Raw genomic sequence first — 16,832 nt, 5'->3', positions numbered from 1 at the left:
GAGCGCAGGAATGCCGTTACATTCATAACGATTCAAGCTATAAATCTGTACCATAACCCATATGATGAATGCCATTTAAAAATATAGAACACAAACTAGCCAAAAATGTTCAGAAAAAGTGATCCAAAAGGTGTATAGAAAATAAATATGGTATCACTAAAAGTGTCACTTTGTCCTGCAAAGAATGCGGCCCCTCAAATTCAATTTTTTCCATTATGCCCAGCCGAGGTTGAGACCCCTGCCATAAAATGACACTGGTCAGAATGAAAAAAATGTCATGAAGTTCAATCTCAGGGGTGAAGGGGTTAAACTAGTAGCAGGGCACATACGGTAGGTACTACATAATGTCTTGTATGGCAGTCACGTGCACATCCAGTGTGGCCTCTCACAGCCATCGTCACACAAAAAAAAAACGCTTTATCAAAACTGTTGTCTATGGAGACTGGGCGATAACAGACAAGACACTAGAGCACATAGGACACACCGTGCGGTCTGCGTCGCGGGAGCCATTGCTGCCGCCTTTTCTTGTACGGTGTTGACACTGACAGCCGCCAGGGGGCGCAAGCTCCTTCTTATCACGTGACAGGACGCCACAGCGGAGGAGCAAGAGAGACGCGGAGAAGGGAGAAGATGGCGGCGTGTAATTACTATGCGGTCCCCGGGGGCGGAGAGAGCAGCGATAGTGATGATCCGTGGGACATCGGCGACCATGGGGAGCTCGGCAAGGTACCTGACCGACACCTGCTCCGTCCCTCCTGTGCTGCCTCAGTGCTCTCTGGCTGCACTTTGCGCTCCGTGGTCTCTGGCTGGCCATTTGAAGGCCACCTTCGATGGTCCCGTTCAGGCCTTGGGGGGGCCGCACTCGGCGGTCACTGGTTGGCGTCGGGGAAGGGGGGTCCTGCGTCCGGTAGTCCCACACTCGGTGGTCCTTGGCTCCTCACCAGAGGTGGTTTCTGGCCGGCCTCAGGGGACAGTACGTGGTCTCCAGTTGGCCTTGAGAGAACTGTGAGGCGTTAGTCATGGAGTCCTCATCACAACCACTACATTTTCTCTATCCCATTCACTTAGTGTGTTAGAAAACCCTTGAAATGAAGCTGCCGGGTGTAACTGATGATTAGCCCGATAACACCACCTGTTTGCAAAAAAAGTCCTGTGACTGACTGCATAGACCAGCAGTGACCGGAATATAATCTAATAATATAATATAATATTTATTCATTTATATAGCGCTATTCCACAGCGCTTTACATACATTGGCAACGCTGTCCCCATTGGGGCTCACAATCTAGGTTCCCTATCAGTATGTTTTTGGAGTGTGGGAGGAAATCTGAGTACCCAGAGGAAACCCACGCAAATATGGGGAGAACATACAAACTCCTTGCAAATGGTGTCCTTGGTGGGATTTTAACCCAGGACCCCAGCGCTGCAAGACTGCAGTGCTAACCACTGAGCCACCGTGCCGCCCAATATAGCCCCTATATGACGGCTCACATGGAGGAACCAGATACCAGCACGCTCACGATGCTCTGCTGCCATGCATGCTCGCATTCCGTGCCTTGCTGAATACCGCGCCCTGCTTCATTCCGTGCTCCTCTCTACACCGCGCTCTGCTGTATTCCGTGCTCCTCCCTCCCTATATCGCGCTCTGCTGTATTCCGTGCTCCTCCCTCCCTATATCGCGCTCTGCTGTATTCCGTGCTCCTCCCTCCCTATATCGCGCTCTGCTGCATTCCGTGCTCCTCCCTATATCGCGCTCTGCTGTATTCCGTGCTCCTCCCTATATCGCGCTCTGCTGCATTCCGTGCTCCTCCCTATATCGCGCTCTGCTGTATTCCGTGCTCCTCCCTATACCGCGCTCTGCTGTATTCCGTGCTCCTCCCTCCCTATATCGCGCTCTGCTGTATTCCGTGCTCCTCCCTCCCTATATCGCGCTCTGCTGTATTCCGTGCTCCTCCCTCCCTATATCGCGCTCTGCTGTATTCCGTGCTCCTCCCTCCCTATATCGCGCTCTGCTGTATTCCGTGCTCCTCCCTACACCGCGCTTTGCTGCATTCCGTGCTCCTCCCTACACCGCGCCCTGCTGCATTCCATGCTCCTCCCTACACCGCGCTCTGCTGCATTCCATGCTCCTCCCTACACCGCGCTCTGCTGCATTCCATGCTCCTCCCTACACCGCGCTCTGCTGCATTCCATGCTCCTCCCTACACCGCGCTCTGCTGCATTCCATGCTCCTCCCTACACCGCGCTCTGCTGCATTCCATGCTCCTCCCTACACCGCGCCCTGCTGCATTCCGTGCTCCTCCCTACACCGCGCTCTGCTGTATTCCGTGCTCCCCCCCCCCTATATCGCGCTCTGCTGTATTCCGTGCTCCTCCCTCCCTATATCGCGCTCTGCTGTATTCCGTGCTCCTCCCTCCCTATATCGCGCTCTGCTGTATTCCGTGCTCCTCCCTCCCTATATCGCTCTCTGCTGTATTCCGTGCTCCTCCCTATATCGCGCTCTGCTGTATTCCGTGCTCCTCCCTATATCGCGCTCTGCTGTATTCCGTGCTCCTCCCTATATCGCGCTCTGCTGTATTCCGTGCTCCTCCCTATATCGCGTTCTGCTGCATTCCCTGCTCCTTCCTTCCTATACCACGCTCTGCTGTATTTCGTACTCCTCCCTCCCTATATCGCGCTCTGCTGTATTCCGTGCTCCTCCCTATACCGCGCTCTGCTGTATTCCCTGCTCCTCCCTCCCTATATCGCGCTCTGCTGTATTCCGTGCTCCTTCCTACACCGCGCTCTGCTGCATTCCGTGCTCCTCCCTATACCGCGCTCTGCTGTATTCCCTGCTCCTCCCTCCCTATACCGCGCTCTGCTGTATTCCGTGCTCCTCCCTCCCTATATCGCGCTCTGCTGTATTTCGTACTCCTCCCTCCCTATATCGCGCTCTGCTGTATTCCGTGCTCCTCCCTACACCGCGCTCTGCTGCATTCCGTGCTCCTCCCTTTACCACGCTCTGCTGTATTCCCTGCTCCTCCCTCCCTATACCGCGCTCTGCTGCATTCCGTGCTCCTCCCTACACCGCGCCCTGCTGAATTCCATGCTCCTCCCTACACCGCGCTCTGCTGCATTCCGTGCTCCTCCCTACACCGCGCTCTGCTGTATTCCGTGCTCCTCCCCCCTATATCGCGCTCTGCTGTATTCCGTGCTCCTCCCTACACCGCGCTCTGCTGCATTCCGTGCTCCTCCCTACACCGCTCTCTGCTGCATTCCGTGCTCCGCCCTATATCGCGCTCTGCTGTATTCCCTGCTCCTCTCTCCCTATACCGCGCTCTGCTGTATTCCATGCTCCTCCCTTCCTTTACCGCTCTCTGCTGTATTCCGTGCTCCTCCCTACACCGCGCTCTGCTGTATTCCGTGCTCCTCCCTACACCGCGCTCTGCTGCATTCCGTGCTCCTCCTTATACCGCGCTCTGCTGTATTCCCTGCTCCTCCCTCCCTATACCGCGTTCTGCTGTATTCCGTGCTCCTCCCTTCCTATACCGCGCTCTACTGTATTTGTGCTCCTCCTTATACCGCGCTCTGCTGTATTCCCTGCTCCTCCCTCCCTATATCGCGCTCTGCTGTATTCCGTGCTCCTTCCTGTACCGCGCTCTGCTGTATTCCGTGCTCCTCCCTATATCGCGCTCTGCTGTATTCCGTGCTCCTCCCTATACCGCGTTCTGCTGCATTCCCTGCTCCTCCCTTCCTATACCACGCTCTGCTGTATTTCGTACTCCTCCCTCCCTATATCGCGCTCTGCTGTATTCCGTGCTCCTCCCTATACCGCGCTCTGCTGTATTCCCTGCTCCTCCCTCCCTATACCGCGCTCTGCTGTATTCCGTGCTCCTCCCTTCCTATACCGCGCTCTACTGTATTTCGTGCTCCTCCCTATACCGCGCTCTGCTGTATTCCCTGCTCCTCCCTCCCTATATCGCGCTCTGCTGTATTCCGTGCTCCTTCCTACACCGCGCTCTGCTGCATTCCGTGCTCCACCCTATACCGCGCTCTGCTGTATTTCGTGCTCCTCCCTATACCGCGCTCTGCTGTATTCCCTGCTCCTCCCTCCCTATACCGCGCTCTGCTGTATTCCGTGCTCCTCCCTCCCTATATCGCGCTCTGCTGTATTTCGTACTCCTCCCTCCCTATATCGCGCTCTGCTGCATTCCGTGCTCCTCCCTATACCGCGCTCTGCTGTATTCCCTGCTCCTCCCTCCCTATACCGCGCTCTGCTGTATTCCGTGCTCCTCCCTTCCTATACTGCGCTCTGCTGTATTTCGTACTCCTCCCTCCCTATATCGCGCTCTGCTGTATTCCGTGCTCCTTCCTACACCGCGCTCTGCTGCATTCCGTGCTCCTCCCTATATCGCGCTCTGCTGTATTCCGTGCTCCTCCCTATACCGCGCTCTGCTATATTCCCTGCTCCTCCCTCCCTATACCGTGCTCTGCTGTATTCCGTCTCCTCCCTTCCTATACCGCGCTCTGCTGTATTTCGTACTCCTCCCTCCCTATATCGCGCTCTGCTGTATTCCGTGCTCCTCTTTTCCTATACCGCGCCCTCCTGTATTCCGTGCCTTGCTGTATACCGCGCCCTGCTATATTCCGTGCTCCTCCCTCCCTATACCACACTCTGCTGTATTCCGTGCTCCTCCCTATATCGTGCTCTGCTGTATTCCGTGCTCCTCCCTAGACCGCGCTCTGCTGTATTCCGTGCTCCTTTTTATACCGCGCTCTGCTGTATTCCGTGCTCCTCCCTATACCGTGCTCTGCTGTATCCAGTGCTCCTCCCTACACCGCGCTCTGCTGTATTCCGTGCTCCTCCCTCCCTATACCGCGCTCTGCTGTATTCCGTGCTCCTCCCTAGACCGCGCTCTGCTGTATTCCGTGCTCCTTTTTATACCGCGCTCTGCTGTATTCCATGCTCCTCCCTATACCGCGCCCTGCTGTAGTCTGTGCTCCTCCCTATACCGCGCTCTGCTACATTCCGTGCTCCTCCCTCCCTATATCGCGCCCTGCTGTATTCCGTGCTCCTCCCTATACCGCGCTCTGCTGTATTCCGTGCTCCTCTCTCTCTATACCGCTCTCTGCTGTATTCCGTGCTCCTCCCTATATCGCGCTCTGCTGTATTCCGTGCTCCTCCCTATACCGCGCCCTGCTGTATTCCGGGCTCCTCCCTATATCGCGCTCTGCTGTATTCCATGCTCCTCCCTATATCGCGCTCTGCTGTATTCCGTGTTCCTCCCTCCCTATACCGCGCTCTGCTGTATTCCGTGCTCCTCCCTATATCGCGCTCTGCTGTATTCCGTGCTCCTCCCTATATCGCGCTCTGCTGTATTCCGTGCTCCTCCCTATATCGCGCTCTGCTGTATTCCGTGCTCCTCCCTATATCGCGCTCTGCTGTATTCCGTGCTCCTCCCTATACCGCGCCCTACTGTATTCCGTGCTCCTCCCTATACCGCGCTCTGCTACATTTCGTGCTCCTCCCTCCCTATATTGCGCTCTGCTGCATTCCGTGCTCCTCCCTATACCGCGCCCTCCTGTATTCCGTGCCTCGCTGTATACCGCGCCCTGCTTTATTCCGTGCTCATCCCTCCTTGTACCGCGCTCTGCTTTATTCCGTGCTCCTCTGCATTCCGTGCTCCTCCCTATACCGCGCTCTGCTGTATTCCGTGCTCCTCCCTATATCGCGCTCTACTGTATTCCGTGCTCCTCCCTATATCACGCTCTGCTGTATTCCGTGCTCCTCCCTCCCTATACCGCGCTCTGCTGCATTCCGTGCTCCTCCCTATACCGCGCCCTCCTGTATTCCGTGCCTCGCTGTATACCGCGCCCTGTTGTATTCCGTGCTCCTCCCTCCCTATACCGCGCTCTGCTGTATTCCGTGCTCCTCCCTATACCGCGTTCTGCTGTATTCCGTGCTCCTCCCTATACCGCGCCCTGCTGTATTCCGTGCTCCTCCCTATATTGCGCCCTGCTGTATTCCCTGCTCCTCCCTCCCTATACCGCGCTCTGCTGTATTCCGTGCTCCTCCCTATACAGCGCTCTGCTGTATTCCGTGCTCCTCCCTATACAGCGCTCTGCTGTATTCCGTGCTCCTCCCTCTCTATACCGCTCTCTGCTGTATTCTGTGCTCCTCCCTATATCGCGCTCTACTGTATTCTGTGCTCCTCCCTATATCGCGCTCTGCTGTATTCCGTGCTCCTCCCTATACCGCGCTCTGCTGTATTCCGTGCTGTTTCCTATACTGCGCTTTGCTGTATTCCGTGCTCCTCCCTCCGTATATCGCTCTCTTCTGTATTCCGTGGTCCTCCCTATACCGCGCTCTGCTGTATTCCGTGCTCCTCCCTATATTGCGCTCTGCTGTATTCCGTGCTCCTCCCTATATTGCGCTCTGCTGTATTCCGTGCTCCTCCCTATATCGCTCTCTGCTGTATTCCGTGCTCCTCCCTCCCTATACCGCGCTCTGCTGTATTCCGTGCTCCTCTCTATATTGCGCTCTGCTGTATTCCGTGCTCCTCCCTATACCGCGCCCTCCTGTATTCCGTGCCTTGCTGTATACCGCGCCCTGCTGTATTCCGTGCTCCTCCCTCCTTATACCGCGCTCTGCTATATTCCGTGCTCCTCCCTCCCTATACCACACTCTGCTGTATTCCGTGCTCCTCCCTATATCGTGCTCTGCTGTATTCCGTGCTCCTCCCTAGACCGCGCTCTGCTGTATTCCGTGCTCCTTTTTATACCGCGCTCTGCTGTATTCCGTGCTCCTCCCTATACCTCGCTCTGCTGTATCCAGTGCTCCTCCCTACACCGCGCTCTGCTGTATTCCGTGCTCCTCCCTCCCTATACCGCGCCCTGCTGTATTCCGTGCTCCTCCCTATACCGCGCTCTGCTGTATTCCGTGCTCCTCTCTCTCTATACCGCTCTCTGCTGTATTCCGTGCTCCTCCCTATATCGCGCTCTGCTGTATTCCGTGCTCCTCCCTATACCGCGCCCTGCTGTATTCCGGGCTCCTCCCTATATCGCGCTCTGCTGTATTCCATGCTCCTCCCTATATCGCGCTCTGCTGTATTCCGTGTTCCTCCCTCCCTATACCGCGCTCTGCTGCATTCCGTGCTCCTCCCTATATCGCGCTCTGCTGCATTCCGTGCTCCTCCCTATATCGCGCTCTGCTGTATTCCGTGCTCCTCCCTATATCGCGCTCTGCTGTATTCCGTGCTCCTCCCTCCTTATACCGCGCTCTGCTGTATTCCGTGCTCCTCCCTATACCGCGCCCTACTGTATTCCGTGCTCCTCCCTATACCGCGCGCTGCTACATTTCGTGCTCCTCCCTCCCTATATTGCGCTCTGCTGCATTCCGTGCTCCTCCCTATACCGCGCCCTCCTGTATTCCGTGCCTCGCTGTATACCGCGCCCTGCTTTATTCCGTGCTCATCCCTCCTTGTACCGCGCTCTGCTTTATTCCGTGCTCCTCCCTATACCGTGCTCTGCTGCATTCCGTGCTCCTCCCTATACCGCGCTCTGCTGTATTCCGTGCTCCTCCCTATATCGCGATCTACTGTATTCCGTGCTTTTCCCTATATCACGCTCTGCTGTATTCCGTGCTCCTCCCTCCCTATACCGCGCTCTGCTGCATTCCGTGCTCCTCCCTATACCGCGCCCTCCTGTATTCCGTGCCTCGCTGTATACCGCGCCCTGCTGTATTCCGTGCTCCTCCCTCCCTATACCGCGCTCTGCTGTATTCCGTGCTCCTCCCTATACCGCGTTCTGCTGTATTCCGTGCTCCTCCCTATACCGCGCCCTGCTGTATTCCGTGCTCCTCCCTATATTGCGCCCTGCTGTATTCCCTGCTCCTCCCTCCCTATACCGCGCTCTGCTGTATTCCGTGCTCCTCCCTATACAGCGCTCTGCTGTATTCCGTGCTCCTCCCTATACAGCGCTCTGCTGTATTCCGTGCTCCTCCCTATACAGCGCTCTGCTGTATTCCGTGCTCCTCCCTATACAGCGCTCTGCTGTATTCCGTGCTCCTCCCTATACAGCGCTCTGCTGTATTCCGTGCTCCTCCCTATACCGCGTTCTGCTGTATTCCGTGCTCCTCCCTATACCGCGCCCTGCTGTATTCTGTGCTCCTCCCTATATTGCGCTCTGCTGTATTCCGTGCTCCTCCCTATACTGCGCTCTGCTGTATTCCGTGCTTTTCCCTATACCGCGCTCTGCTGTATTCCGTGTTCCTCCCTCCCTATACCGCGCTCTGCTGTTTTTCGTGCTCCTCCCTCCCTATATCGCGCTCTGCTGTATTCCGTGCTCCTCCCTATACCGCGTTCTGCTGTATTCCGTGCTCCTCCCTATATTGCGCCCTGCTGTATTCCGTGCTCCTCCCTATATTGCGCCCTGCTGTTTTCCCTGCTCCTCCCTCCCTATACCGCGCTCTGCTGTATTCCGTGCTCCTCCCTATACAGCGCTCTGCTGTATTCCGTGCTCCTCCCTATACAGCGCTCTGCTGTATTCCGTGCTCCTCCCTATACAGCGCTCTGCTGTATTCCGTGCTCCTCCCTATACCGCGTTCTGCTGTATTCCGTGCTCCTCCCTATACCGCGCCCTGCTGTATTCCGTGCTCCTCCCTATATTGCGCTCTGCTGTATTCCGTGCTCCTCCCTATACTGCGCTCTGCTGTATTCCGTGCTTTTCCCTATACCGCGCTCTGCTATATTCTTTGCTCCTCCCTATACCGCTCTCTGCTGTATTCCGTGCTCCTCCCTATACCGCGCTCTGCTGTATTCCGTGCTCCTCCCTCTCTATACCGCTCTCTGCTGTATTCCGTGCTCCTCCCTATATCGCGCTCTGCTGTATTCCGTGCTCCTCCCTCTCTATACCGCTCTCTGTTGTATTCCGTGCTCCTCCCTATATCGCGCTCTGCTGTATTCCATGCTCCTCCCTATACCGCGCTCTGCTGTATTCCGTGTTTTTCCCTCCCTATACCGCGCTCTGCTGTATTACGTGTTCCTCCCTCCCTATACCGCGCTCTGCTGTATTACGTGTTCCTCCCTCCCTATACCGCGCTCTGCTGCATTCAGTGCTCCTCCCTATATCGCGCTCTGCTTTATTCCGTGCTCCTCCCTATATCGCGCTCTGCTGTATTCCGTGCTCCTCCCTATACCGCGCCCTGCTGTATTCCGTGCTCCTCCCTATACCGCGCTCCTCTGCAGTCCGTGCTCCTCCCTATACCGCGCCGTCCTGTATTCCGTGCCTCGCTGTATACCGCGCCCTGCTGTATTCCGTGCTCCTCCCTCCTTATACCGCGCTCTGCTGTATTCCGTGCTTTTCCCTATACCGTGCCCTGCTGTATTCCGTGCTCCTTCCTATACCGCGCCCTGCTGTATTCCGTGCTCCTCCCTATACCGTGCCCTGCTGTATTCCGTGCTTTTCCCTATACCGCGCCCTGCTGTATTCCGTGCTCCTCCCTCCTTATACCGCGCTCTGCTGTATTCCGTGCTTTTCCCTATACCGCGCTCTTCTGTATTCCGTGCTCCTCCCTCCCTATATCGCGCCCTGCTGTATTCCGTGCTGCTCCCTATACCGCTCTCTGCTGTATTCCGTGCTCCTCCCTATATCGCGCTCTGCTGTATTCCGTGCTCCTCCCTATATCGCGCTCTGCTGTATTCCGTGCTCCTCCCTATATCGCGCTCTGCTTTATTCCATGCTCCTCCCTATATCGCGCTCTGCTGTATTCCGTGCTCCTCCCTATACCGCGCCCTGCTGTATTCCGTGCTCCTCCCTATACCGCGCCCTGCTGTATTCCGTGCTCCTCCCTATACCGCGCCCTGCTGTATTCCGTGCTCCTCCCTATACCGCGCCCTGCTGTATTCCGTGCTCCTCCCTATATCGCGCTCTGCTGTATTCCGTGTTCCTCCCTATATCGCGTTCTGCTGTATTCCGTGTTCCTCCCTATATCTCGCTCTGCTGTATTCCGTGCTCCTCCCTATATCGCGCTCTGCTGTATTCCGTGCTCCTCCCTATATCGCGCTCTGCTGTATTCCGTGCTCCTCCCTATATCGCGCTCTGCTGTATTCCGTGTTCCTCCCTATATCGCGCTCTGCTGCATTCCGTGTTCCTCCCTCCCTATACCGCGCTCTGCTGCATTCCGTGCTCCTCCCTATATCGCGCTCTGCTGTATTTCATGTTCCTCCCTCCCTATACCGCGCTCTGCTGCATTCCGTGCTCCTCCCTATATCGCGCTCTGCTGTATTTCGTGTTCCTCCCTCCCTATACCGCGCCCTCCTGTATTCCGTGCCTCGCTGTATACCACGCCCTGCTGTATTCCGTGCTCCTCCCTCCTTATACCACGCTCTGCTGTATTCCGTGCTCCTCCCTATACCTTGCCCTCCTGTATTCCGTGCCTTGCTGTATACCACGCTCTGCTGTATTCCGTGCTCCTCCCTCCCTATATCGCGCTCTGCTGTATTCCGTGCTCCTCCCTCCCTATATCGCGCTCTGCTGTATTCCGTGCTCCTCCCTCCCTATATCGCGCTCTGCTGTATTCCGTGCTCCTCCCTCCCTATATCGCGCTCTGCTGTATTCCGTGCTCCTCCCTCCCTATACCGCGCTCTGCTGCATTCCGTGCTCCTCCCTATATCGCGCTCTGCTGTATTTCGTGTTCCTCCCTCCCTATACCGCGCCCTCCTGTATTCCGTGCCTCGCTGTATACCACGCCCTGCTGTATTCCGTGCTCCTCCCTCCTTATACCACGCTCTGCTGTATTCCGTGCTCCTCCCTATACCTTGCCCTCCTGTATTCCGTGCCTTGCTGTATACCACGCTCTGCTGTATTCCGTGCTCCTCCCTCCCTATATCGCGCTCTGCTGTATTCCGTACTCCTCCCTCCCTATATCGCGCTCTGCTGTATTCCGTGCTCCTCCCTCCCTATATCGCGCACTGCTGTATTCCGTGCTCCTCCCTCCCTATATCGCGCTCTGCTGTATTCCGTGCTCCTCCCTCCCTATATCGCGCTCTGCTGTATTCCTTGCTCCTCCCTATACCGCGTTCTGCTGTATTCCGTGCTCCTCCCTCCCTATATCGCGTTCTGCTGTATTCCGTGCTCCTCCCTCCCTATATCGCGCTCTGCTGTATTCCGTGCTCCTCCCTCCCTATACCGCGCTCTGCTGTATTCCGTGCTCCTCCCTCCCTATATCGCGCTCTGCTGTATTCCGTGCTCCTCCCTATATCACGCTCTGCTGTATTCCGTGCTCCTCCCTATACCGCGTTCTGCTGTATTCCGTGCTCCTCCCTCCCTATATCGCGTTCTGCTGTATTCCGTGCTCCTCCCTCCCTATATCGCGCTCTGCTGTATTCCGTGCTCCTCCCTCCCTATATCGCGCTCTGCTGTATTCCATGCTCCTCCCTCCCTATATCGCGCTCTGCTGTATTCCATGCTCCTCCCTCCCTATATCGCGCTCTGCTGTATTCCGTGCTCCTCCCTCCCTATATCGCGCTCTGCTGTATTCCGTGCTCCTCCCTCCCTATATCGCGCTCTGCTGTATTCCGTGCTCCTCCCTCCCTATATCGCGCTCTGCTGTATTCAGTGCTCCTCCCTCCCTATATCGCGCTCTGCTGTATTCCTTAGGAGTGGCGGCTGGAGGTGAGCACACAAGAGAAGGGGGTGGCGGCAGCAGTGGAGACAGAGTTGCGGGGGGGAGGGGCGAGGGAGATAGCAGCGGCAGCCTAACTTAGGTGCTCACACATCCCGCCGGGTGACGGGGAAACAAAGTGCAGCACAGAGCATACACTGGTAGTTCCTCAAAGATGACTGCAATCTGGACAGCCCCGGGGATTTGTGCAGGTCACTGGAAGACGCAGACACAGTGCAGGAGATAGGGTCGGAGAGCGACAACTGTCTCTTATGCACAGGGGCTGCCGGATCTGAGGTGAGTTAGGCTAGGTTCGCACACTGCGTCTTTTTGACGCTGCGTTTTTGTGCGTTTTTGGCCGCTAAAAACGCACCTGCGTCGAAAAAACACGTCAAAACGCATGCGTTTTTTACCGCGATTTGGTGCGTTTTTGGCTGCGTTTTGCTGCGTTTTTGATTTCTGCGTTTTGCTGCGTTTTTCCAATGCATTGCATGGTGGGAAAACGCAGGAAAGAATTGACATGTCCATTTTTTTTTTTTTTCAAGCTCAAAAACGCAGATTAAAAAAACAGTTGTGTGCGGACAGCAAAATTGAAAACTCAGACTTTGCTGGGGAAGCAAAGTCATGCAGTTTTGAGGCCAAAAACGCACCCGAAAAACGCGCAAAAACGCACTGTGCGCACATAGCCTAACTGTCGTTACACACAGAAAATCCAAGATGGCAGCCCCCAGTGTTTCAGTAAAACTAGAATAAACAGTGAATTTCATTTTGAATTAAAAATACTTAATTTCATAATCACTATTATTAATACAAAAATAAAAACGCCACAACTACACCAACGACCCAATGCAAGAAATTCTGCTCAATATTAATTCTAACGCTAGATATTATTTTACTCTTTAATATATCCGGGCGTGAAGTCTTTTGACCATCTGCTAATACCTTTGGTGAGACGGCTTATTATAACATATTCTGATCTGTCGCAGCAGTCGTAGTCACTATGATGGTCCCTTAGGCTGGTTTCACACTACGTTTATTTAACATCCGTCCATAACGTTTTTTTAGCGGAAAGACGGATCCAGTGCAAATGCGTTTTCACTTCAATGCATTTGCAATGGACTCACGTCCACCTGCGTTTGCGTGCGTTACACACAGGATCCGTACTTTTGCGTTATTTTAACATGTTTCAAAAACGCTACTTGTAGCGTTTTTTACCTTTGTCAAAATAACGCATCTCACAGGATCCTTCACATTGCGTCGCGAGCTGCAATGCATTTCAATGAGCGCTGGATCCTGCCTAGCAGAATGCGTTGAGTTGCGTTGTAACAGGATCCTGCTTTTGTACTGAGCATGCCCAGAAAGTACTGAGCATGCCCAGAACCAGTCTCGTGTGATCTGTCTCTCTCTCCTCCTCCCTCCCTCACCCTCTCTATCTCTGTCTTTCCCCCTCCCTCTCCTCCACCTGAGAGCTGCGGACACTCGTAACCAAGGTAAATATCGGGTAACCACTTCTCTTAGTTACCCGATGTTTACGTTGGTTACGTGTGCAGTCAGCCCTGCTCCTAGCAGCTGCAGACACTCGTAACCAAGATAAATATCGGGTATCCAAGCCCGATGTTTACCTTGGTTACGAACCTCCGCAGTTGTAAGAAGCCGGCTCCCAGTCTGGCACGTTTAGTTCCCCTCACTCCCGATCACATGACTCCAATGCCCGCCCCTAAACATCCAGTGACAAGATCCTGCAAAGTAAGACATGCGTTTACATGCGTTTTTTGCTGTAAAAGCAGGATCCGCTTTTGCAGCAAAAAAAACGTTCAGGATGCATGTTAAATAAACGTAGTGTGAAAGCAGCCTAACAATATGATGCTCCACACTCAGTATTCTGTCCCGCGCAGTTCACCCCACATGCATTGACTGGCAATACAGAAAGAACGGACACACACAGGCTCAAATTCATCAAGAACAGCTTTTTTCATGCTGCTTTTGAAAAGGGGATGTTTTGGAGTCAGGCTCTCCTGATTCATGAATAGATCCAGGTCTGTCTTAACCCCTTCACCCCCGGCCACTAAAACACCCTAATGACCGGGCCATTATTTGATATTCTGACCAGTGTCACTTTGACAGGTTATAACTCTGCAACGATTCAACAGATCCTGGCGATTCTGACACTGTTTTTTTTTTTTTCTTGACATATTTCACTTCATGATAGTGGTAAATGTAGGCCGATATTTTTTGCGTTTATTTGTGAAAATTTCGGAAATTTGGCGAAAATTTTGCAATTTTTAAACTTTGAAATTTTTTGCCCATAAATCTGAGAGATATGTCACACAAAATAGTTGCTAAATAAAATTTCCCACATGTCTACTTTACATAAGCGCAATTTTCTAAACAATTTTTTTTTTTTGTTCGGAAGTTAGAAGGGGTCAAAGTTCATCAGCAATTTCCCATTTTTCCAACAAGATTTACAAAACCATTTTTTTAGGGACCACATCACATTAGAAGTGACTTTGAGAGGCCTAGGTGACAGAAAATACCCAAAAGTGACCCCATTCTAAAAGCTGCACCCCTCACACTGCTCAAAACCACATCCAAGAAGTTTATTAACCCTTTAGGTGCTTCACAGGAACCAAAGCCATGTGGAAGGAAAAAATGAAAATGTTACTTTTTTACACAAAAATGTTACTTTAGCCATAAAACTTTACATTTTCACAAATAAGAAAAGAGAAAGTGCACCATAAAATTTATAGTGCAATTTCTCCTGAGTACGCGGGTACCCCATATGTGGTAAAAAATCCATTGTTTTGGCGCACGGCAGAGCTCGGAAGGGAATGCGTGTCATTTGAATTTTTGAACACAAAATTAGCTGGACTCATTAGCGGATGCCATGTCGGGTTTGGAGACCCATTGAGGTGCCTAAACAATGGAGCTCCCCCACAAGTGACCCCATTTTGGAAACAAGACCCCCTCAATAAATGTATCTAGATGTTTGTTGAGCACTTTGAACCCCTGGGGGTCTACAGAAGTTGATAATGTTGAGCCATGAATACATATATATATATTTTTTGTTTTTTACCTCAAAACTGTTACTTGAACCAGGTAGCTTTTTTTTTCACAAGGGTATGAGGAAAAAATGCACCATAAACCGTATTGTGCAATTTCTCCTGAGTACGCAGATACCTCATGTGTGGTGGAAAGTAATTGTTTGGGCGCATGGCAGGGCTCAGATGGGAAGGAGTGCCATTTGACAGCAAAATTGGTTGGACTCATTAGCGGACGCAATGTCACGTTTGGAGACCCCTAAACAATGGAGCTCCCCCACAAGTGACCCAATTTTGGAACTAGACCCCTCAAGGAATTTATCTAGATGTTTGGTGAGCCCCTTCTAAACCCAGGGGCTCCACAGAAGTTGGTAACGTCAAGCCGTGAAAATTATTTATTTTTTTTTTTTTTACCACAAAATTTTTTCTTCAACCAGGTAGTTTTTTTTTTTTTTTTTTTTTTACAAGGGTATCAGGAAAAAATGAAAATTTATTGTGCAATTTCACCTGAGTATGCAGATACCCCATATGTGGTGGCAAGTAATTGTTTTGGCGAACGACGGGGCTCAGAAGGGAAGGAGCGCAATTTGACTTTTCAAACGCAGACGCTGTAAATCACTGATCGGCCGCTTTTGGACGCACGGACGGATGAGATACAAAAAGCGACAGGGATACGGAGAAAAAATAGTCACGCCGACAATTGAGCAGAGGCGTCGATCCATTATGTGCATCTCTGATCAGTACTCGGCCGCTGCAGGACGCACACACGGATGAGGTGCAAAAAACAACGCAAGATACAGACAAAAAAAAAGTCACGCCGAAAATTGACCACGGGTGCAGATACTGTACGTTGATGCATCACTGATCAGTGCTCGGCGGGACGCACAGACGGATAAGGTGTAAAAATGGACAGGGAATACAGGAAAAAAAAAAAAGATAGTACCTAATGGATTAGCAGGAGGATCAGTGACACTGACCAGAGGAACTGCAGGAGAAATAGAAGGCAGCAAGTGGACAGCTTGTTACAGGAGAGCAGCAGGCAGGAAGTTGGACAGCTCATCAGAAGACCCAGGAAGGACCCAGCGATGGAGGCAGATGTGATCGGGCCAGTGAAGACCTCGGACTACCCGTGAGGGCAGGTAGGGAACATCAGAGAGGGAGAACAGATGGAGAGGTGGGGATTGGGAGACCGGAGGAGCAGAATTGAGATAGCGGGGGGAAGCAGATCGCAGCGGGGGAAAGCAGATCGCAGCAGGGGGGGCACATCGGGGAGGGGGGGCGCACATCAGCACTGGCAGGGGCTATCACGGGAGCGCGCAGGGGCAGCACCCAAAACTCACAGGGGGAGCAGGAGCGGCGGCAGCCATGTTTGATGTCCTGCTATGATCTGCTGCTGCACCTCATAGCAGGATCTCACAGTATCGCACTGATTCGGGCATTGTTTTAGCCGAAACCAGTGCGATCAATGTGGTTGGCGATTTAGATTTGAACAGCCAATGACAACGATCGTGGATGGGGGTCAAGCAAATGTCCCCTGCTGTAAGAAACAGCAGGGGACCTCATTTGAAAGCCGTTGTTATGGCAACGGCAATGAAATGAACTTTAGGCAGTAAAGTTACGTTCTTGGTCTTTAAGTTATGTTAAAATAGGACGTAACTTTACTGCCCGCGGTCGTTAAGGGGTTAAACCAAAGGTGTCGTTAAGAAGAAAAAAAAAAAATAACTGAAAAAATGTAAAGTAGTAATGTTTTGTTTAAATATCTTCAATTGACCAAAAATATATATATATATAATAATATCTATCGTATTTTTCGCTTTATAAGATGCACCGGATTATAAGACTCACCCCAAACTTAGACATAAAGGTAAATAAAAGAAAAATGGGGTCCGTCTTATAATCCGGTGTTCTCTTACCGGAGGGGGGCAGCAGTGGTGGTGAAGCGGGGTCACAGGAGGCAGAGGTTGTACTGGCAGGCACGGCTGGTCAGTGGCAGCGGGGTCCCTGGTGGCAGGTGGTGGCAGGAGCCGCGGGGCCCGTGGTGGCAGCAGCAGCGTCGGCAGGTGAGTCATGCAGCAGGCCGGTGCAGTGAGTGTCCCATTGTCCGCGGTCCCGGTTCAAATAGTGGCGCCTGCGCAGATGGAGCTCTCATCCAA

General features: G+C 53.0%; 1 protein-coding gene across 1 annotated transcript in view; it reads left to right on the top strand.

Moving 5' to 3' along the window:
• The first annotated feature begins 591 nt into the window (after nt 1-591).
• The window catches only part of ASZ1 (ankyrin repeat, SAM and basic leucine zipper domain containing 1), a 222,246-nt gene continuing 206,005 nt past the window's right edge, over nt 592-16,832 (top strand). The window contains exon 1 of the mRNA XM_075342520.1: nt 592-726. Coding sequence (XP_075198635.1) covers nt 631-726 — 96 coding nt within the window. The 5' untranslated portion in view covers nt 592-630. The remainder of the gene's footprint in view (nt 727-16,832) is intronic.

Source organism: Anomaloglossus baeobatrachus, chromosome 4, assembly GCF_048569485.1.
Source record: "Anomaloglossus baeobatrachus isolate aAnoBae1 chromosome 4, aAnoBae1.hap1, whole genome shotgun sequence".
NCBI lineage: Eukaryota > Metazoa > Chordata > Amphibia > Anura > Aromobatidae > Anomaloglossus > Anomaloglossus baeobatrachus.
Note: the sequence above shows the minus strand (reverse complement) of the source record. Positions and strands in the feature narration are given on the sequence as shown.